The sequence below is a fragment of the Monodelphis domestica genome, chromosome 3, assembly GCF_027887165.1.
Source record: "Monodelphis domestica isolate mMonDom1 chromosome 3, mMonDom1.pri, whole genome shotgun sequence".
Lineage (NCBI taxonomy): Eukaryota > Metazoa > Chordata > Mammalia > Didelphimorphia > Didelphidae > Monodelphis > Monodelphis domestica.
Window position 1 is genome coordinate 430,197,494 of NC_077229.1, and position 23,519 is coordinate 430,221,012.

The 23,519-nt window shown below is 41.3% G+C and overlaps 2 protein-coding genes across 9 annotated transcripts in view; one reads left to right on the forward strand and one right to left on the reverse strand.

Moving 5' to 3' along the window:
- Nucleotides 1-8,039, forward strand: part of RAB27B (RAB27B, member RAS oncogene family) — a 258,468-nt gene extending 250,429 nt beyond the window's left edge. For all 3 annotated transcript variants that reach the window (XM_007487559.3, XM_016431645.2, XM_001366774.4), the window contains 2 exons: nt 63-186; nt 1,144-8,039. In XM_007487559.3, the coding sequence (XP_007487621.1) occupies nt 63-186; nt 1,144-1,333 (314 nt within the window). In that variant the 3' untranslated portion in view covers nt 1,334-8,039. The remainder of the gene's footprint in view (nt 1-62; nt 187-1,143) is intronic.
- Nucleotides 8,040-14,446: 6,407 nt separating this feature from the next.
- CCDC68 (coiled-coil domain containing 68) overlaps nt 14,447-23,519 on the reverse strand; it is a 70,360-nt gene continuing 61,287 nt past the window's right edge. For 4 of the 6 annotated variants that reach the window (XM_007487554.2, XM_007487552.3, XM_007487556.3 and 1 more), the window contains exons 10-11: nt 19,953-20,029; nt 14,447-14,671 (exon numbers count right to left, since the gene is read on the reverse strand). In XM_007487554.2, coding sequence (XP_007487616.1) covers nt 14,539-14,671; nt 19,953-20,029 — 210 coding nt within the window. In that variant the 3' untranslated portion in view covers nt 14,447-14,538. Of the gene's footprint in view, nt 14,870-19,952; nt 20,030-23,519 lie in introns of all 6 variants that reach the window. The other 2 variants (XM_056824452.1, XM_007487557.3) reach the window with 1 other exon arrangement.

The following is a 23,519-nucleotide window of genomic DNA, read 5'->3' on the forward strand; positions in this document are numbered from 1 at the left end:
AATGAACAGGCATTTAATGTCATGTTACTAATGTTGTTGATTCCCTCTACTTTCTCTCCAAGGCCAACTACAAGCTAATGCATATTGTGAAAATCCAGATATAGTATTAATTGGCAACAAAGCAGATCTGTCCGACCAGCGGGAGGTCAATGAACAGCAAGCCCGAGATCTTGCAGACAAATATGGGTAAGTTAGTTATTGAGAGAATTTATTCCACTTTACTGGCTCTGGTGAGAAAAAAATAAAGCAGAATGGGGCTCTTCTATAGAGTCCCTGACACATGAACAATACTCAGCAGGAGAGTGTATGAAGAATGGCTCATCCACAACTCCAAGACTCTTGGAGAAGCTCCATGGAAGACACAAGAGGCAGCCCCGGCCCTGCTCAGACAGTTTATTCTCTACCTTTTTTGTGGCACTGGGCTTTTATCTGGTGGATAGATTTGGCGTAGTTGACAATGAAAGATTCTGGGGAGGAAAACTTGAGAAATATGAATGTCGTCCTCAGCCCTACCTGGTCTGCAAGTCTCTGAAAACAAATAGATTCAATAAGCTCTGGAGGGAAGCTGATTGAATTTCAGTTTGAATCCTTAGGTGTCTACCATTTGCACAAGTTAGCATTGACTCTCCTGTTCTCAGTTTCCTTCTCTGTAAAATGCAAAGCTGGACTAGATGATATCTGAGGTAGCTGGGTGGCATGACGGATAAAGTGTTAGATGTGGGGTCAGAAAGACCCGAGTCCAAAATTACAAACACTAGCAATGTGATGCCACTAAACCTGTTTACCTCTCTTTTCTTAACTGGGGATAATAATGGCACCTGTCAGAGTTATTGTGAGGATTGAATGTGATAAAATATATACAGGTGCTATATAAAAGTTAGTTATTAGCTCTTCCCTACTGTTTTAACATATTTGACTTGTTTAAAAAAGAAGAAGAAGGTTGTAGCAATTGTTGTGGTTCTTTTCCCTTATTGTGAGAAATCTAGGTGGTATTTCCCAAACCACTAGGCAAGAAGATTTATCAGTATTTTCTAACTTTTTCTAATTTTTTAAGTACTGACGTTGTAATACCTGTTGTCAGCTTATGTTGACTTTTTTCTCCTCTTCTCATGAGTACTTCTTGTCTGTTATTGTCACTGCCAGCATACCCTATTTTGAAACAAGTGCAGCAACAGGGCAGAATGTGGAGAAAGCTGTGGACACGCTCCTGGACTTAATAATGAAGCGTATGGAACAGTGCGTAGAGAAGTCACAAGTCCCCGATGCTGCCAATGGAGGAAATTCGAACAAGCTGGATGGGGAGAAACCAGCTGAAAAAAAGTGTGCTTGCTAGACTTTACCTTTTTAAACTGATAATCAAGAACCTCAGCCAAATAGTTGATCAGAAAATGGTTGACAAACCACATAATTGATGAGTGGGTCTTGCACAGATACATTTTCTTTTTTTTTCTTCCAGAGAATGAATTTTTAAACAGCATCGTGATCATCGATGTTCAGTGGGACTGGACTATGAGCTATAAAGCCTGACAGTTCTGGGTCTGAGATTTCCCAACACAATCTTTCCATCAGGGGCATTCAATTGATTTTTTGGTCATTGTTTTGTTGTTGTTGTTTTCAATATTACAAAAACATTGAAATTCTCCAGTAGAGAGCTTAAAATCAGAAAGGAAAGCGGTCATTTGTTAGGTGCATGTGGAGAGGGAGGAGTAATAAATTAATTACTGAGGGAAGAGCGTAAAAAGGGCACTTTTCAGATTGTTTTTACTTCTGTGGAGTCTGATTCATTCTTTTTGTGTTTGCATTGTTAGTAATATATTAGCTGAAGAGAATCTGCAAGTGAAGAATTCTCCAGGGTTCATTAAAAATGACCTTATTATAGATACACAGTATGTAGCTTGCTCTACTAAATTACCAACAAGGTGACTGGGAGGATGAATATCCAGCTTTTGATTAAATTCAGAGAAGTGGATGATACTGTCATTTCTGTGTTCCTAGTAAATGGCAGGTAGAAGATAACAAGACTGGATAGGATGACCTATAGGCAAAATGGGCAATCCAAAAAAAGGTAATATGGGAGGTTGACATTTTGCATGTGCTGAAAAGAGATGTATAAGTTGCAGATTTCTGAGAGAGCATTTTAACTAGACTTCATGCATGTCCAATTTGAAGTTGATGTTACCATCCAGGGCTGACAGCAAGAATTCCAAGGGCTTCCATTTCCAACGAGGGGTCATAGTGTTTGCTTAACAACACATTTTACTTTTTCCCCTAAATGTCACTGAGGGAGTTTCTCCTTCTTGGAATATTATAGTTAAATCTCATTCTCAAAGAAGCCATCCATAAAACTACTGAGATTTTCCTCTCTTCTTCACAGAATCAACCCAAGTGAAATATGCTATTTTGTTTTCTTAAAAAGTAAAAAGTGATAATTAATTGTAAAGAATTAGGAATTCCAGAGACCTCCTGAACCACATTTTCTTCCCATTTTGTCAAACATTCCATTCTAACCAGATTGATCTAGAACTACTGAAAAACAAAAGGTCTTTGCCTGGTTCCCTCTGAATTTCCAGATGTTCAATAAGATTATGATGTAGTTTATACCATAATATAGCTCAATAACTTATTCCTAACCTATGCTTTTATTTTTACCTAATTCAAGGAGAGTGAAAAGTGTGGAGACACATTTGGGTGGGGGAGAATAACATTCATTAAACTTATCAGATTTAGACCATGATAATAATATTATAAGGTCTTGATAAATAAATAAACATATAAAAACTTTCCCATGGAACTTCATTCTTCCCATAATTCTAGAAACTCTAAACTATGAATTAGGTGTCTGATGAATATATTACATTATTTAATAGAGATTAAGAGCCTTTACTTTTTTCCTTAAGAGAAGATACTTTTTTGAAAATCATTTCTCATTCCTGCTCATGAGAGCAAATGAAGACTCATCTAGAGATATCTATATAATCTTACCCCCTGAAAGTCCCATCTTTCCTCATGCCTCCCCTTGTTTCTTCCAGGATTCAACTTCACCCCAGTCTGCCCTCATTCTTCCACCACCCAAGTCACCCTTGTTGACTTCCAAGAGAGATATCTATCTTGACAGAGGACATTAGTCTTCTTGTCCTTAGGAGGAAACAAGATTAGAAGAAAGCCACTGGTATCTGCTGGGGAAAATTCAAGTGAAATTCTACCTTCTGTCCCCATCTTCTTTTTAAAACCCTTACCTTCTGTCTTAGAATCAATACTGTATATTGGTTCCAAGGCAGAAGAGCGGTAAGAGCTCAGCAATGGGGGTTAAGTGACTTGCCCAGGGTCACACAGCTAGGAAGTGTCTGAGTCCAGATTTGAACCCAGGATGTCCCTTCTCCAGGCCTGGCTCACTATCCACTGAGCCACCCAGCTGCTCCCCCATTCCCACCTTCTGCCAGTTTCTCTTACTCTTTGCCAAGCTCTCGTAGCATCAGCTGGCTTTTCAAATGTGTGGCCACATTCCTTCTTTGAATGAGCCTTGCTCATGACATTTTGTATTCTCAAGACCATCCCAAGAAGGTGAAAAGCCATTAGCTGGTATCTAAGACCATGGAGTGGAAGGAAATTCAGTGGTTATCCTCTTCCATTGCTCAGACACAACCATAGTCCTTTTCATCCTACTGGCAGTGTCTTCTTTGGGCCATTCATCCATTTCTTTGTCTTTTATGACTGAAATCTCGAGTTTTCCCACTTCTTTCCCCTGCATTCTTTTATAAGGTCCAAAAAAGGCTATGCAGTGCAATTAGACTTGATTTTGTAGCTGTTATTATTCCCAGTCCCTCTATGGACACTTAAAGTTTTGGGATCTTTGTGCCAAAGAACTGTTTTCTGATAACTGGGGAATGAAGTAGAGAGGATCAACATGCCAACAAAGCTATTGTACCCAAACTAGAGGTGGGAGGTTGGGGAAGGGGAGGGAAGGGAGGGACCTCCATAGATGGCTATGGTGTAGGCAGTCTTTGGAAAGGGTCAAAAGATTTAATGGCAAATAATTTAAAACTATAATCTCACCTTTAGTTTGTACATCCTCTTTGGCCAATATCATATTGGATATATATATATATATATATATATTATAGCTGTTCCTCTGATTGCCAGATCTGTCCCTCCAATATAAAGTCCAGGGCTCCTTCTTCTTCTTCACTTTATTTTTGCACCAGTGGATGAGAGATATTTTTTTCCTAGAGAGACATTATTTTGAAGAATTTAGATGGTTCTACTTTGAAGAAACACAAATCCTTTGTTTGTGGAAAAATAAAATGACATGGAACTCCATCCCCTTTAAAATCCCTAGCCAGCCAGTGTTTTTCAGTCGCCAAGGTGTTTTCCCTCTCAATGCCTCTGATTATATTGTGCTGTTGGAATTGTCCAAAATGTATGTGAAGCTCTTTTTCCAGTGTAGAAACCATCTCTGTAGAGAATCTGCACTGGTTTGATGTTTACATTTCTCTTTCCTGGTGCCTCAGATACTCTGTGACCAAAATTGGCTTCAGCCACAAGGCATAATTCTGGTAATATTGTATTACTGGGCGGCCTCTTTGGAGTTTGGGATTCTTTTTCAGGGCTATCGAACTCCATCTACAGCCCACAGTCCAGCTTACTGAAATTGCATATCCTAATTTCTTTGCTAATGAGTTCCCAAAGGGTCAGTCAAGATGACCATAATTCAAGTTCAGGATTATCCTTCAAATGGGAAATCCTTTGGTGAAAATGGGTTAAGCAGAGTTGGATTAGAGATTCTCTTTTTTTTTTTTCCAGTTTGGGGATGGTAAACTGTTAATGGAATTCCTGTGGGTTTCCAGTCAGAATTTCAGGTGATTACCAGTCAATTCCGTGCAGGGCTCTGGGTCAGTTAAGTCTCCAAACAAACCTTTTCAGAGGATTCTGCAGTGACCACACTAAAAGGGCCAGCTTTCATGCTGTGCTAGCGTGTTGGCTATCCCTTACTGCCGAAATAAATTTTTAAAAAAGACTAGTATCTTCAAAAATATTTGGGCAAGGATATTGGCTCTGAATAAATTCATCACAACATGACCAGGAGGGTTATGCTAGCTGATTTCCTGTGTTTTCCTGGCTATGCTTTTGTCATCCGACTAAGTACATTGTTTTGTATTGCCAAAGCTTCCATTTGGAATGCTTTGGGTGAGGATTGGTAAGCACTTAGGTCACCACTCCATAGGGAGAGAACTCTTTATTCTTTATCTTTGCAAGGTGGAAGAAAAGTTAATCATGGCGATCTTATTTTTCTGTGAATCAAACATTATTTTTAAAAATTCTGAATAAAGTTGATTTGAAATTTAGCCAAAAGTCTCTCTGAACTTGAAATTCCCTTGAATCTGAAGGGACCCAATTTCCCTGCTCAGACTTTGAAATATATTGACATTAAAAGAAGTTAAGTTCTACAAAGAAGCTCTAGAAAATTCATGGGACAGGATTATGTAGTGTTTCACTTAAACAATGATCAAGAGCAAGGGCTCTGCTCTCCAACATGCTGTGTGATCAAGAAGGACTGCTTAACTTCTTTGTCTCTGGTTACTTAAAAAGGCATGGTTCCCTTTTGTTCCTTGTATATCTTGCAGAGGAGCTAGAAGATTTAAGACATATGTCTATAAAGAATTTTGAAAAGAGAGAGAGAGGATATAAAATTCAAGGTACAAATGGAGTGAGCATTTCAGATTCCTGGTTTAGGGACAAACTTTGTTCCCCCGACCCAGGGAAATCTAAGTGTTGAATTTATCCATTGAGAATGATCTTTCACTTCTACCAGTGGTTCCCTTTGGGCTATTAGTGAAATATTTTTTTTTTAAATCTAGGTTTTACATATCTTTTAGTAAAGCTTTTGCATTTCTAAAAAAAATCTATAATATCTAAAAAGATCATTTAGGAATACATCAAGGATTTTATTTCTCAGATTTTGTAAAGGATGATTTGAACACATTTGATGGGGGTAAAGGGGAGGAATGCTGAGATAGGGCTTGAACAGTGGGCAATGAGTGGAAAGCATTGTTTGCTTAGCTGAAGAGTGCCCAGATGTTTGATGAAGCCATGAAAATAATGGTCTAGTATGATAGCCTGAAGAGGATTGTTAGAATGTGGAAGCTTTCATTAATCTTACTGCCTTTGGATTCTTTTTGGATACCAAAAGACAACAAAATATGGGATTATATTTGTGTGGCCAGAGATGAGTAAAGAAACATTTTATTTAAGTCTATATGTGTTAAGTGTGAAAAAACCAGGTTTAAAGAATTAATTCTATATAGAATAAAAGACATTGATAGAGAGCTATTTTATAACAGATTTATGGAAAATTTTTATTAATCACTTTTCTCTCCCCAAAAAACTATTTAATGGGGAGCAAAAATCAGATGTACAACAAAAGAGGCATTTGCAGTTTGCTATATTTGGAGAATATTTTCTTTATTTTATATGATGTTTTTTCTTTTCATTAACATTACTGAGACTTGAAGAATAGTATTCCAAAGCCCTTTTTCAGTGAAGTCCCCATTCAATAGCCAGGGGTTTTTTTCCATCTTTGCATTTGAAGAAAAGGTTATAAAACTCAATTTTGTAGCTATGAGACTGAATAATGAGAAATGACTCTACCAATGGCTTAAGAAGAGATTTCTAAAGAAGGGTAGAATCTTTTAAGTTCTGCTTCTCAGGCAGAGTAGTTCAATAGAGAGGAGACCGAATTATTTGGAGGCCACCCCTGCCACGACCTTACTGGTCTTTTGGGAAGTCTCATTTCTGGAGACCTGCTTCCTCTTTGCAAAATGACCAGGTGACCTCTAAGGGCTAATGTAGTTCCAGTCGTCTCTGCCTTCCTCTGAAGGATGTTGACAAGGACCCACAAACCCCAAGTATTGTCATGTCCCAGGAACAGACTGAACATAAGCAGAGGTTTACTTTCTTGGTGATTACCTTATTTTTTTTTAAACAGGGTGGCTGTTGACTTATTAATTGGTGTTAGTCAAGGCAAAAAGACAAACAAACAAAACTGTTTTAAACCATGAGTTGAAGCTTCTTCTTTCGTTTTATTGGCTATTTTTCAAAGGCTCTTCTGATATGCTAAGGACAATCCCTACCACCACCACCTCTGCTGTCATACACACACACAGGCGTAGGGACCTTCCAGGGTGGAATTTCCCTCCACCAAAGCAGATGATGAATTGTTTCACAATTTTAGACCTGCCTGGGGTACTCAGACTTGAGACACAACCAGGATGGGTCTTGGGCACCAAGTCTTCCAGACTTCGAGGTGGCTAAGGACAACAGCCATTAGTTTAACTATTAATACGTGGAATGAAGTGGCCAGGTAGGGAAAACAAAATCACTCCATGGAAACTTGAGTATTTCTAGAAGCTGCCAACTTGGGCCTCCCTTGATCTGTGTATACTTCTTTTCAAGTACAACGAGTAAAAGATGAGCCTTGATTTCCTCATGTACTTCCTTCGAGGCTGCCAGTGACATTACCTTCAAAGCGTATGCCAGTGTGGCGAAAATCCTCCCTGTGTAATAGGGCTTGTGTGTGTGTGTGTGAACATATCCACGTAAGAGATGCTGGCTGTACCTGCAATTATTTCTGGAAACAAATTTGTACTTCTCTAGTTATGTTTTAAAGAAAACCATAGTTTTGACTCTTAACGGTCAAAGTGTTTTGCTGTGTCCCAAACTTCCCTTTAGATAACGGACTCCCCAATGTTATCTTGTGCATCGTTTTCTCGTTTTGATGTCACTCTTCACAGGTCTATAGACATTTTGTCTTATTCTATGAATGTCATTTCAACCCTTTGATGGTATTTTCTCTCTCCGTGCCCTTCTGTAGACTGTGGTGCCTGATGATGTCATGTTATCATTTTGTTGTACCAAAGTTCCTGTGGATTAAGAAAAAAAAATTGTCCCATGAATCGCTGGTATCTGGGTTTAAATAATATGGTCAAGGAATGTCTCCTGTGATTGTTTCTGCACTTTTCAAATAAAAATGCATTTTTACCAGTTGTGTTGGCTACCTAAGGAAACTTTATCCCAGTATTTAGGTGGGGAATATTGGGAGGGACAGGCAGGTTAATCAGATAGGACTAAAATGTGGCTTCATTCCACTAGGGATGGGATCTTCTTGGGATCTGCCATACTCCTGGGTTCTCTCCCAATTGACTGTAAAAAATCATCCACAAACACATGTTAAACATGGCATGCTGGGCACTGTACAAAGCACCAGGGATGTGAAGATTTTAAGAGCCAAGAAAACAAGAAGAAAGCAAGTCCCTTTGAGGCACTAATATTCTAATTAGAGACAATATTTACACATCTGTCTCTCTGATACATACAGAGCAGACACAAAGTAAACCTAGGGGAAGGGAAAACCTCTTGCATAAAGCAGCCATAAAGGCAGAAGAGTGGTAAGGGCTAGGCGATGGGGGTTAGGTGACTTGCCCAGGGTCACCCAGCTGGGAAGTGTCTGAGGCTTGACTCTCCATCCCCTGAGCCAGCCAGGTGTCTCTTATTCCATATTTTTAGAATTGCTCATGAATGTTCCACCATAGTGCTCACCTCTAAGTGCTGCACTAGTTCTTTCCTAATAAGGTACAAATAACTAGATTAATAAAACGAAGAAATTAGTAAGATCCAAATAAACCAAAGCAGAATAAATTTCCCAATGGAACAAGTACCATTCTCCAAAGGGAGCCGCAGCAGGGCTGGTTTGACTGTTTCTGTATACATAGATGGGTATATCATGGTGGGCTGGGCCCAGGAAGGCCACAATTCTGATCTGGCCTCAGAGGCTTTCTAGCTGTGTGACCCTGGTCAAATCACTTCACCTCTGACTGGAGAAAGAAATGGCCAACCCTTGCCAGGAAAGCCCGTGCATGGCGACGGTCCAGCCATAGGTGGTCTATACTGAAATGTACAGAGGCGCCCCTCCCCCGCCCCCCAGCAGTAATCAGTGCTCCTCCCTGCCAGGGACCCGTATCCCCTCTCCCCCCCCCAGAGCGGGCGCTCTCGAGTCACTCCTGAATCTGCGATCTTCTCATCGAGCGAGCGAGGACAGATGTCGAGGTGACACTCCCTAGAAGGGAAATGGACATTTTTCTCAACCACAGAATCGGGTGACGTCAGACAGAACTTAAGCAGACTCCGAGCTTTGTACGCACACGTCCCTGCTGCCTTTCTCCCGCCCCCATATAATGACATACGCAGGCCCGGCGACATGGGGCAGCACACAGAAGGCTTGATTTGGAGTTCAGACCCCATCCAGGACATCTAGGGGCCCTGGGAAATCACTTCACCCGTTTGCTTCGGTTTCCTTACATGGAACGTGGGGATAAGACTACAGCCTAGCCTCAGTTAGGATGAGGATTAAAGAAATAAAAATATTTAAGTGCTTTGCCAGCCCTGAAGTGTTATATAAATGCTAGCCGTGGGAAGTGGGGCATCAATGGTTGCAAATCTATTATTTCATTCGCAAAGAAAGCTTCAGGGTAGAAATTCCCTCGGCCAGTGGAGATCTGTAACCGTTTAGCCATTTTTTGTCTCCTCCTGGGATGCTGAGAGGTTAGGCGATTTGCCCGGTGGTGGGACTTGAACCCAGTTCTTTAGAGATCTGCTCCCTACCCACTATTCTATACTGCTTTTTTCAAACAGTGATGAACTGAAAGGATGAACGGGAGAAGCGGGATACATGGAAATCGATCCATTTAGTCTGTCTCCCTCAAACGTCCCACCGCTACCTCCTCCGTAAAACCAGAGAAGGATGCTAAAACAAGACTCCCTGATTAAGGTCATCTCATTTTCTCAGGGCGTGTGAAAGACAGGCTCTATTTGGATCAGATGTCAGTTTGTATGCTACAGTCAAAGGAAAGTGTACTGATAGCACAAGTCAACTCAACTGGGGCTCAACTCTCCTTCTGGAAAGTCTGTCTATTCGTCTCCATGCTATCTTCACTTCCTCAAAAATTCCCAGAGGCAAGTTCTGCCCAATTAGACAAAAAACCCATAAGGGAAACAAAAAGGATATGACTCAGAACAACTCACAGCTTGGGATATGAATGATTAAAAATAAAAACACCCAAAAATTGGTTTTGAAAGCTCAAGAGTATGGATAGGATCTTTTGAGCTTTTTAATCAGTAGAAATCAAATGCTTTGAAGTAGCCAATCAAGGTGGAATAAAAACAAAGCCAAGCTACTTTATTTTAATTCAAGGTCTATCAGGAAGCTGGAGAAGGAAATGGCAAACCATTCCAGTACCTTTGCCAAGAAAATCTCAAACAGGGTCACAAAGTCGACCTGACTATAACAACTGAGCAACAAATATTAGGAAATAATTTAAGCTGCGAAAGAGTAAATATATAGGGGCCTCGTCCCTCCCCTAATTCAAATAGAAGAACTTAAAAGCCATTTACTTGTTATATTCCTTTTTATTTGCATGCTGAATGCTGAAAAAAACTGCATGCTGAAAAAAAAAAAAGCATGCCTTATCAGGCAGCTAGAGCATCAGTCTGGGTCTGTACGACCCAATTTCAAATCCAGTCTTGGATATTTTCTAGCTATTTCCTTAGCCCTATTTGCTTCAGTTTGCTCGTCTATAAAAGAATTTGGAGAAAGAAATGGCAAACCACTCCAGCATCCTTGCCAAGAAAGCCCCAAAAGGGGTCACAGTCAGACAGGACTGAAACAACAAAATAAACCATAAAAATTATTATCTCACTTCTCTAGAGCAAATGCTATCTTCAGACTAGGAAAAGAGTTAATAACCGTAAAGGTTTATGGCAGGCTAATTCTAAATTTGACCTTTAAGATTCTCCCTTGACCCACATTTGATAACCTAAAACCAAACAGGAAAGAGAAGTGAGGAAACTCCATTTCTAGAGAAAAAGCAATTTATATAAGAACACAATGAAGCTTTGTTTTATGGAAAGATAACAATAGCTAACATTTCTTTAGAAATGTAAAGTTTTGTGAAATATCACATCATCTCATTTAAGCCTCACAATAACCTTGGGAAATAGGTGTCCTTCCTTCCTTTTTCCCCCTTCCTTCTTTCTTTCTTTGCTTCCTTCCTCCCTTCTTCTCTTAATATCTTTATTTTGAAAGGTGAACATTGAGTTGGAGTAAGGCTAAACGCCTTGTCCCAGGTTGTGCTGAGTAGGAAACATGGCGTAGGCAGGATTTAAACTCAAGTGTTTATCAAATACTAAGACTAGTATTCTATCCACTAAGCCAAGCTGCTTTTAGAATTTGGGATGGAAAGAGTAAAATTATGATCTCTGGCCCACCTTAGTAAATTCAGCACTCTGTTCCATTATAATCTAATTTTCCTTTATTTAATAACTTCCTCATGACAGATTGTTATTTCAAATATTTTTGTTCCACATTTTATACAATGATTTGAAAAAATGGAAGAAGTCATTTTGGGTCTTGGATGGAGACATGATATCTTCTTCTTGAGCACATTTAGGAAATGGACATGATAAAGTGGCCTCAGTACACAGGGCCAGCTGGGGCTCTTTCATTCCCAATAACTTCCTTCCCAAGCTTCCACAGGGTTCTCCAATTCGAAGACTGAGGATGAGGAAAGATGAATTTCAAAGCAAAGGAATATGATGGCCTAGGGAAAGAAATGCTAGCATTCATATTCAGAACCTAAACTAAAAAGGTAGAGATTATGCGTTTATTTGATCCAGAGGAGAGTAAGGAGAAAATATTTAGGAACGTGTTAACAGTTTTGCTCAGTGCCATGTAATCCCTTAGTCCTGTAATCAAATTTAAATTAGATAAAAATGCAGGAGAAAAATTATATCAGGAAATGAAAATAAAGAAAGTACAAAGGAGTGTGTGTTTGTGCACACATAAATACACAATACATAAATTTTGCTTTAGAGAATATCACATTACCCAACATAAACATGTAGCTGTAAATTGAACGCAACTAGGTGGTGCAGTAGATACGTCCTAGGACTGGAGGCAGGGGCAGACTCCTCTTCCTGAGTTTAAATATGGCCTCAGACACTTCGTAGCTGTGTGACTCTGGACAAGTCACTTAACCCTGTTTACCTCAGTTTTCTCATCTGCAAAATGAGCTGCAGAAGGAAATGGCAAACCACTCCAGTATATTTACCAAGAAAACCCCAATTGAGGTCATGAAAGGCAGGCATGACTCAATGACTGAACCAAAAAACTATAAATTGGGTATAACATGACACCAATTTTAAGTCTGAAAATTTCTTAAAACAATTTTCATACTTTAACAATGGTACAGGGAGAAAGCTGGCTTCATTCAGCTAGAGAGAGGTTAAGCCTCTCCTCTGAATCATATTGGCTGAGTGATCTTGGGTTAGTCACTGAACACTTCAATGCCCTCAGCAACCTTGCCAAGACCTTAACTCACAGAGAAGGAGCTGTAAAATTCATCATACTATTGAAAGCACAGGTCCAAACCAAAACAAATTTCATTTTTCCAATTGGTAATATAGGATGTTACTCAGTAGAATGACTTTTCCTTATACCAAAATGTACTGTATTGATGAAATAGACATGTTGAAAGATTATAAACCTTCCTAGTCCCAACTCAAATCTGATTTTGCACAAAACTAATTGTAATTCCGTACCTTACTTCTGGAGGGTGAAAGGTGTTCCCCCCACTTGCCAATCAAATATTCTATATGTTCCCCTCAGGGTATAACAGTTTCTGCAAGACCTGTTAAAAGTGGCACTACATCTTTCAGATTAAATATGTAGAGAGATATCTCCCATATATGCATCTCTCTGCTGTAGACATTACAATTTTTTAAACATTTAAAACACTTTTCTTTTTTAAGAGGCAATCTCAAAAAATATGATGAAGAAGCAGCAGCATGTGTCAGATTTATGGTCCTTCTTATGCAACTATAAAATTTAAAATGCATTTCTCGATCAGTCCTATTTATATTAGCCTAATCCTGAAAAAATAAATTGCTGTTCATTTTCTCAGGAGCGCAGAAGTACCATATAATAGATTTCCTTTTCTATTTCATGGTTTATGTTAGAGTATCTCTATCAATTCCAATCACCAAGTCAGGCCCAGCATTCTCACATAATTTTTTAAATTACGGTAAGTGAAACCAAGATTCCAACAAATTAAATCTGTCTCTTCTAATGTGAAACCTTAGAAGAGAAAGTTCAACCAGAAGCCATTAGTTAAGTGGAACAGATGACCTCTTCAGTGAAGATATCTGAAATCTAAAATTTTGTGTGACATGAGAGCCAGTAGCTAGTGGCAACAGGTATTCTAGTCGTTGACAAGTAAGTTTTCCTATTTCTAAGGCCAAAACTTAATGACGAGATGTCTTAGTTTCCCGATAGATGTGCCTGAAAAGGCATTCCAGAAGCCCCAAATCCTTACAAAAGTCCTGTATTAAAATCATGTAGTTCTTATGGAACATCAGCTGAAGAGTAGTAGGCTCTTTTGTTTCCTAAGATGGAGTGTCTCTGGCTTCAGAGACCTGCCAAGTTTTCTGCAGATCTATTATTTGTAATTCACGTGATAACCCGGAATGAAATCAGCTTGGTGAAGAAAAAAACATAGAAATGGTTGTTTTCCATAAATACATGATGTTTCAGCTTTGAGAGAGCAAAGATCTTTCTGGGAAGTGACCCTAGGCAACAAACACACAAATAATATCTTTTAGGAAAAAAAAACTGGACTAAAACACAGAGAAAATTTTGACGGCAATTTTTAGACTAATTGTATGTGAAAGAAATGATTTAAAAATTAATTTTAGCACAGCAGCTCCATCCTTTAGATATTTTGCCTTTCGTGGTATATTGAAGGCCTTAGAAAGGCCTTCACTTCATTTTACACGTCCAGAAAATGAGGGAGTAGTACCTCAGTAGCTCTATTCATAAGTACTTAGGAATTATAGCTGGAAGGCTCTCAGAGATTCATTTTCACATTACAGATAAAGAAACTGAGGCCCACATTTAGGTGACCTGCTCAAGGTCCTACATAGTAAGTGACTGAGCTGGGGTCTGAATCCAGAGCCTCTGAGACTCAAACCACTATGCTCTAATGTCTCCTTTAATAATGATGAGCTATGGAATTGAAAAACACTTCCTGATAGACACATTTGAATTAAAAAAAAAATTTAAGCCTTAAGAGTCAAACATATGGTTTCTCTTTATCCACTTGAAGTCATCCTTAAAAGGAACATCAATCCATAATGTAAGGATTACATTATGCAGCAATCCTGATTCTAGGCAATGCAGAATTGACCGGGTGGTCCTTTGATGGCCCCCAACTCTTCCTGTTCCTCATCAAAAAAAATCATTCCCAGAGTGTCGCTTATTGGCGGCATCTAGCCAACCAAATTTCCTCTCTCCATCCTAAGGGGATCATTTCCCATATCAAATGAAAACACAGGGCAGAAATTTGCAATTATAATACACCAGATTCTATTTTACATCCAGAACACCAAGCAAGTCTGAAGGAGAATGAATGGGATGTTCTCCAAATTTCCCCATTAATTCCGTGTGGCAAAGTCCCAGCTCTGAGGAAGGAGCTCTCTTATCCCCCAATGCTCGTCTGACTGATCTACGTATCCTCTTCCTGTTGAGCTGGGGGAAACGTCCTTAGAGAAGCCGTCTCTGGGTAACCTTTGGAAGATCAGAGACAGCAGCAAATTAACACTGTTTTTAAAAATAGGAAACAGGAGAGCTGGTGCAGAGACAGAGGCCAGTGCAAGAAGGAGCCGTTCAGGGTCTGCAGCGCCTACAATCCCATCCACGTGGAAGGCTTATTTCCGGAGTCTCATTAGCATCAGATAGGGAGAGGTGTCTTCCGCCATGAGTTCACTGCAGAAAAGATCACATAAGATTAATGAAGCCAGTTGCAGTCTCAGATAAAAGCTTACAGTCACTACGGATTTACAAGGCTTGTTCTGCTTGCCTCCCGGCCCATCGACAGGCTGGGACCGAGTCTTCAGGGAAGCCTGGCCAGCTCCTAGCACACCGGCCCATCCTATCATTGAACAGCCTGGCTGGCCACCTTGCATTTTTTCAAAAATAAGAGATCATGCTCCAAAACGTGAATGCTATAATTTTTTTTCAATCATAATCCACATTTTCAAGGTTTTAAAACACAATTAGGCTCAGCACACTTCAAAGTGGGGGGCCTTCGAGATGACTGAAGGAATTGTGTATAAGGAAACTGTGGCCTAGTCCAGTGAAGAGGCAGAATCACACAGCAAATTAAGTAGCGGCCCTGACGTCAGGAAACCTGCCTCTATAAAATGAGGATCATCAGAGCACTGGCTCCCAGGGCGACTGTGGTAACTTGGGTAAGGCCTCTTGGCGAGCCAGCTATTGTGATTAAGGGACCCAGCTGAGGCTCAGTGACTGCTAAGGATACAGTTAGGAGCCGAGCTGACTCTTCCAACCTCCTGACCAAGGGGGCCTCCACCTGCTCCCCCACCAGAAGCTACTCTACAGCCCCCAGCCTGGCCCACACTCACTTTCTGGCTCAGTGGCTCAGTGGCTCCCCACGGCCTCCAGCAGCTAATATTCAGTGCTCTGTTGGGTATTCAGAGCCCTCCCTGCTTCCCAATCTTCTCACACCCCAACACTGTGTGTGGGAGCACCAACCTCCTGGCTACCCCAGACCTCCTGGCTACCTCTGACCTCTTGGCTACCTCTGACCTCCTGACTACCCCTGACCTCCTGGCTACCTCTGACCTCCTGACTACCCCTGACCTCCTAGCTACCTCTGACCTCCTGGCTACCTCTGACCTCCTGGCTACCTCTGACCTCCCAGCTACCTCTGACCTCCTGACTACCCCTGACCTCCTGGCTACCTCTGACCTCCTGGCTACCCCAGACCTCCTGGCTACCTCTGACCTCCTGGCTACCCCTGACCTCCTGGCTACCTCTGACCTCCTGACTACCTCTGACCTCCTGGCTACCTCTGACCTCCTGGCTACCTCTGACCTCCTGGCTACCTCTCTGACAAGACAGGCCATCTCTTGGCCCCAGGAACTTTCCCAGACCCAGAACACTCCCCTTCCTTCCCTCTGCCTCCTGGCTCCCTCCTCCTCTTTTCCTGGAAGCCTTCTCCATCCCTCTTCATTCTAGGGCTCCCCCCCCCCCACCATGAGGGCCTACTTACCCTCAAGCTGGCCTGTCTCTAGAGATCTATTGGCATGCTGCATCTCCTATTAGATAGTAAGCTCTTTGTGGGCAGGGATGATCTTTTGCCTCTTTTTTAAATGACCGCTAATTAATTACCAAGAACCAATTAATTGCCAGTAATTAATTACAAATCAATAACCAATTAATGACTATGGTTATCACACACAGCAGGCCCTTATTAAATCTTCCTGCTTGATGGATTGATCCCCAATTCAGACCCCACCCTCACAGGAAAGGTCAGTTCGCTTCCCCGTGGGGAGTGACGGGAAGAATCTCTTCCATTTTCTTACACCTCCCACTACGGTCCACCTACGTCCAGAAGCCGTTTGAACAACATGACTCCTGGAAGCAGCCATCATCATAGGATGAAGCTTAGAGGTTGCCTCTTCTAACCCTTCTTTTTATAGATGAGGCAACCGAGGCCCCAAGAAGTGAAGAGGTTTCCCAAGGGCACGCAGACAGAAAGTGGCGCAGCCCAGATGGCTGCCCGGGCCCCCGAGCCCACATCTCTCTCCAGGGCACTTCAAACAAGAGGCCCCCCGCTCCGAAGGACAAGCCCCTACCCCCAGACGTGGAGGGGGCCCAGTGCACATGATGTCGAATCCCTGGTTTGCACTCAGTCCTCAACAGTCTGCTGCTGGGGAAGGGCACCCCTCTCTGCCTCACTGGGTCTGTGGGAGACAGCCGCTGTCCACACCGAGGTGGCCGGGAGTCTCTGCTCATGCTTCCCTTTCCTGGCCCCCGCTGCAGTGGGGCTTCTTTGCCCTGGTAGGCATTGTAGGGCAAGCAGCTGAAGGATGCCCTCTGGGCCCCCAGGCCTCATGACTCGGAGCATGAACCTTTCCCCCCCATTAGTCCCTCATTCCATATATCATAAAGAAAGAGATGCTCTACAGTAATCGGTTTAAAGCGCGGGATGAATCTGTCCCAGCTCCCAGACGGACATGACTCAAGGGCTTGATTCTCTAACTCCCGGCACTATGCCCATGGAGGTCAGAAAATCAAAATCTGCCCCAGGGGAGTAGCTTGAGAAATCTGGTGTGTAATTATGTACTATAGTTTTGTTTGGTGTTTTTCTTTATGGAAGCGATCCTGTGGAATATCACAGAAATGTGACTTGGGCCTGGAAGTGTTCTGCCATTTGCCAATATTTAAACCATGTGATTCGTCACTTCTTCTTCTTCATCATCTGCATCAAAGTCTAATTTGGGATGTGAGCATTCACCCCTCCATCCGTTCATATCTCAATGAAATTTTTTGAGGGCGTACTATGTGCAAAGCACTATGTCAGATATTATGATGGATTAAAGGAAATAGGAAAAAAATGATTTCTGTCCTCTCCTATGATTTAATTAGTCAGATAAGGCATAGGCTCATGAAATATTGCATAATTACAAAGGTGGTTTGTGATTAAATGCTGAGTCCAAGGGGAGTGCAGAAGAAGAAGTGATCACGAAGGGCTAAAGAAGTTGTGTGTGATGAGGCCAAAGGGCAGGAAGAGTAAAGACAACTCTGGAGAGGTTGGGTGGATCTCAGGTGACCGAGGCTGGACTTCCATCCCCACGGATGGAGCATCCCAATTTCAAGTAAGAGAGTAATAGGACAGAAGTGCTACTTTAAAAGGATTATTATTATTATTATGTGGGATGTGCAGACATGAGCCTGGAGCACGGCGGGGGACACCGGAAGTACGTAAAGATTTAGGGTCCTTGCTTTAATCTAAGTTTGAGGCGAGGAGAGGTCACCATGGAATGTAAAGGAAGAATGGATGTTAGAAAATTACAAAGCGATAGATACATTTGCGGAAGAGGAAAAATACACGTGACTAAGTCACTCACAGTGACTATAAATGATGACAATAGAGATGGAAAGAGGGTGGCAGAAGGTAAAAGCAGCTTGGGTAGCAGGACGGCACCTTTACAAGTACTATGTCAAGGCTATGCATCTCCTAGGGAGAATATTCCACTTCTGTTCGTTTTTTAAAAACACACATTTACAGGATGCTTGCCAAGTATTTATCTTAAAGTTCAAGTATTTAAATGACATTCCTGATTAGGTTCTAAGCTTAATGAGAGTGATGACAAATGTAAATGATTAAAAAGTATCTGAGGCTCAGTGGATTGAGAGTCAAGCTTAGAGATGAGAAGTCTTGGATTCAAATATGGCCTCAGGGCCTGTGTGAGCCTCAGCAAGTCACGTGACCCCAACTGCTTAGGCCTGACTGGTCTTCTGCCTTGGAACTGATACTCAGAACTGATTCTAAGACAGAAGGTAAGGATTTTTAAAAGGCTATACGCATGCACATGCCTATCCCTATACATCCACAAATACGTGTGTTCAGAGCATCTGTCTAGAGCTAGAACTTTTCTGATCATAGCTAGTCAAGGCAGATCCCAGGACCAGTAAATTTAGATCCATTTTGCTTTCATCAACACACAGCCCTTTTCTACTTCTTCCTTCCATAATACTAAAGTAGACATAAACTTCTTTCTTTTACACGTCAAGGTCCTGTGATTTTATCAGAGCAGAGAAGGGAGGGAATGAGCTATGTGCCAAGCACTGTGCTGAGCACTTTTTAAAATACTGCGTCATTGGAGATGCTGTCGGGGCCTCCATCATCAACAAAGATTAGAAAGAGCCTTTCTATGCCTTAAATCTTTGGAAATGACTAAAACGAATCCAGTCACTCTAGTGAGGAGCTGGGGACAGACTGGAGCTGCGGTTCCCGGTGATGTACGTCCTCTACCAAGACATGTCAGCAATCCCCCTAAAACATAAGTCTTAGAGAATGGGGGGTCTTAAGTCTTTGTTGTGTCCTGGACCCCTCTGGAATTGGGTGATGACTATGGAATTCTGCTCAGAATAATGTTTTTAAATGTACAAAATAAAATAAATAGAAATACAAAGTAAATTCATTAGATTGAAATATGTATTTATATACATATTACATATTATAATATAATAATAATGTAAATAAAGTTCTTGGACTTAACCCGGGTTAAGAATTCTTGCATTGGGGGGCAGGCAGGTGGCACAGTGGATAAAGCCCTGGAACTGAATAGGGAAGCCTTCTCTTCTTGGGTTCAAATCTGGCCTCAGACACTTCCTAGCTGTATGACCCTGAACAAGTCACTTAATGTTGTTTGCTTCAGTTTCCTCATCTGTAAAATGAACTGGAGAAGGAAATGGCAAACCACTCTCTTGGCCAAGAAAACTCCAAATGGGGTCACCAAGAGTTGGACATGACTGAAATGCTAGAATGACAACATGCTAGGGCAGTGAGATGTTGAATAACATGCCCAGGACCACACAGCCAGCATCATGTCAGTACTAAACTCAGTTTTCCTGGCTCCAAAGCTACCTTTTCATCCATTATTATGCTGTTTCTGGTTCATACTTAAGTTATTTAAAAGAGATTCAATGTTATCTATATCCTATTTAAACCCTTGTCTTCCATCTTAGAATCAATACTGTGTGTTGGCTCCAAGGCAGAAGAGTGGTAAGGGCTAGGCAATGGGGGTCAAGTGACTTGCCCAGGGTCACACAGCTGGGAAGTGTCTGAGGCCAGATTTGAACTCAGGACCTCCCGTCTCTAGGCCTGGCTCTCAATCCACTGAGCCATCTAATTGACCTCTCTCAGTACAAGCACTAGTAAATTCTTATATATATACACACACACACACCAAAATCATATGCATAATTACATTCTACCCAAGGTTGGGGGAGGACAAGAAGAGAAGGAAATCCCTACCTTGTGCAGACTCCCTTAGAGACCTTCGTCTTGGAACATTCTGACCAAAGTTTAATCTTGTTTTTTAGGTCTTTATTCTAAAATTGAAAAGAAAAGGTTTTCAAGCTTGCATAGAACCTCTGGCCCAGAATAACCCTTTTGCACACGCAGCCCAGCCCAGTTCGTTCATTCCCAAAGCCTTCATCCCTCTAGATTGCCGATCCTAGAACACTGATGGCCCAGCGCCTTCCAGGACGTCCTGAAAGGCTTGCTAGGCCCCCGGGGGGACACCTCCTCCAACACGGGCTGGGCCAGAGTCTGCCTCAGGGTCCGAAATGCAATTGTGGAAAATGTCAATCTTAAGAAATCTTTTGCACAGAATTTGGAAGCTTTTTATTAAGGCATTCCAGAGAGTAATGATCCTGATTATTTTGTTCCACACCAGTGCACGCCTAGTCGAGCCTCCATCTCCTCATCATTAAAGTGCAGATGAAAATTGAATAAGCGTGCCTGTGAATGGCGTGATATCAAGCTGTCTTTAGTGGCAAGAGACGGGTTCAAATCCCATTTATGCTTCTTATCATCTATGTGAGTTGGCACAAGTCAGTTTATAGTTATTTGTCAATGAAGAAAAATGTTACAAAGACGGAACCTGTTATTTTATTGGCGTAGGAATTTTAGGAAAGAAATCTCCCTCTACCATGGCAGGTTGGCCCCTCTGCAACTTACAGACTTAAAGAGCTGCTCAGATCACTGAGGTTAAGTGACTTGCCCAGGGTCACCCAGCTGGTTATGGCCAGACTTACGCCCAGGTCTTCCTGGGTTTGAGGCCCTCTCTTTGTCCATTATGCCCCTTCTGGTACAACAGGAATGATCTGGGATGTGCTTAGAAGTGACTAAAATCCACTTTCTGAATGATCACCTCCAGTTCTTTCTATAACTCGTATAAATAGACGCTAAGGGTAGGGAAGCATTCTACGTACCAAGATGAAAGGCTTTACTTTGCTGTTCTTTTGTCCTCCCATATGCTTTACCATTTCCATAAGCGCTCTAATGTTTTACTTACACACATTTAGGGTGTTTCTATAAATGAGCCACTTATAGAAGTTCTTCTGCATTAACCATTTTTTGCCAAAAAGAGATTCCCTGAGCCAATGGCTACAACGTTTGCCAGCTGGGGCTCTGTCTCAATGCAACCTACAGTCACTTTCTTCTCTAAAATGTTTTTATAGTTGCCCTTATTGCTGAAGCACGGCATCCTTCATCTGAAAGAGGATAATGGCGATACGGTTATGCAGAATGCTTTGCAAAATATAAACAAATAAAGATTGAAAGGAATGTTTAAAAATACTTAAAGGTGGACGAGTTACCAGTGACAAGTGCCTAACCTCTTGTATATTGTCCCAAAGCTTCAAATGAAGATGAAGAGAATCTAAAAAATGTAGAGAGGAACTAAGAATCACAACAGTTACGCTGAAATCATGTTCTGGTGACAGTTAAGGAGATTTTAAGAAAAAACTTGAGTAAGATGCTGTGCAAGACAAAGCAAAAGAACAGTGTTGAAACAGTATATTTCATTCCTAATGTGGAAAAAATAGGGGCATGTTTTATAAAGAAGACAAAGAATCTTACAAAACTGAAAGATATTTTCCCCCAGAATTTTTTGAACTACTTGGAATCAGAAAAGGAAGAAAAAAATTAATATATAGTCATTGTGATAATCACATTAACAAAAACTAAGTGTTGTTGGAATCTTCCACAAAGCAAGAAGGCATTTGCCTATTTCTACCTAGTAGATCTTTTAGCTTTTAGTCAAGAAAGAGGATATGCTTTCTGCAAATCTCAAAACACAAGAAGCTCTTCATCCAGGATAACCAATATGCTGGACCTCTTGGGGCCACTGCATGCTTAATGGGATTCTAAGCTATAGAGTGGCCATCAAGTCCTTGTGAAACCTGGGACATCTGTACATTCTGTTCTTATGGTTCAAGAAAGCTTCCCAAGCCTGCCAGAGAAGTTGTCTGATATGGTCTGCCAAGCTCAAAGCCTAGACTGTGAAACATACAATGTCTATGTTCTCACTATTGAAAAAGAAATTTCCCCACTTCAGTCAAAAAATGTGGAGAACTTAAGTGCTCACCTGATTGGTTTTTTTTTTATAATATTCAGTTTTCAGAGTGGAAAAAAAACCCAAAACAAAGATGTGGAAACAAAAAGAGAATGAGGTACCCTATCCATCTCATACACTGTCATTTCCCTACAAAATGTCTTTGAGTCAGTCCTGTAAAATAAATATTTCCCTAGGGATAAGTTGTTATTGTTGTAGGGGTTTTTTTTTTAATCTTAAAAAAAAAAACCTCAGTCCTTCATAGTCACTGAAAACAAAGTACATTTCTTAATGGATACTTTATTCTAATAGTTAGAATAATGAAAATTCTATTTCCACAGAATTGGGGTTCCTATCTTATTGTGTCTATTTTTATCCATTCATTTAACAAAACAATAAATAATCAGGGTAGAGGGCAGTTAGGTGGCTCAATGGATAAAGTGCCAAGCCTAGAGATAGGAGATCCTGGGTTCAAATATGGCCACAGACACTTCTTAGCTGTGGGACCCTGGGCAAGTCATTTAATCCCCATTGCCTAGTCCTTACCTTAAACTCTTCTGCCTTGGCAGCAATACACAGTATTGATTCTAAGATGGAAGGTAAGGGTTTTATAAATAAATAAATGTTTCATGCATAAACTCAAATCTATCAGATAGTCAGTAAATCAGGCAACAACCTGTTGAATTTATTAAGTTTTCATTCATTTTAGACATTGTGCTAAGCACTGGAGATAAATGGAAAGGCCAAAATCAAACTAAAGATATCTTTGTTTTATGGAATCCTCAGTCAACCCTAAATCCCCATACGTGGGATTAGTAAGGTTTCCTAGATCCATATTGGCAAACCTATGGCACATATGCCAGAGGGGGCCCCTCCCTTCCCCCTCTCCACATGCTTGAAGACATTTCTCACATGACCCGGCCCTCTGCCCAGCAGCACAATGGGAGCGCTTTCTCCCTCCCCTGGCTTGGGTAAGAGGGGGGGGTGGCTCACATGCAGTATGAGGGTTGCACTTTGGGCACTCGGCCTCTAAAATAGTTTGCCATTATTGGCCTAGACTGAACAATAAGCCTTCAAGTAGCCAGGGATCTCAAACCTAGACAGCAAGGGTAGACATAATCTAATATTAAGTACTTTTTCATCTCAGTACTTTCTGCCAGTGTATCTGGACCTCTCCCAGGCAGTTCAGCCCCAGGCTGGAATCCTCCCCTTCCCTGGTCTCTGCAGAAACCAGTCAGTCATCTTTCCTTTATTTTCCCAAGTGTAGATAAGACCCCAACGTCTTCAGTTGAATGGAAAGCCCACTCAGGTTGAATTTTCCCACACATTCCCCCAGAGTCTCTGAGCCTCGCTCGGTGCAATACTAGTGGTGTGTGTGCATGGCTGTGTGATGGCTATAAGTCTCCCTTGTCCTGATTAAAGACTTGTTCTTTTTAAACCTCGTTGGTGGTTCTGTGTTTGTCAAGGTTGACAACTGATGC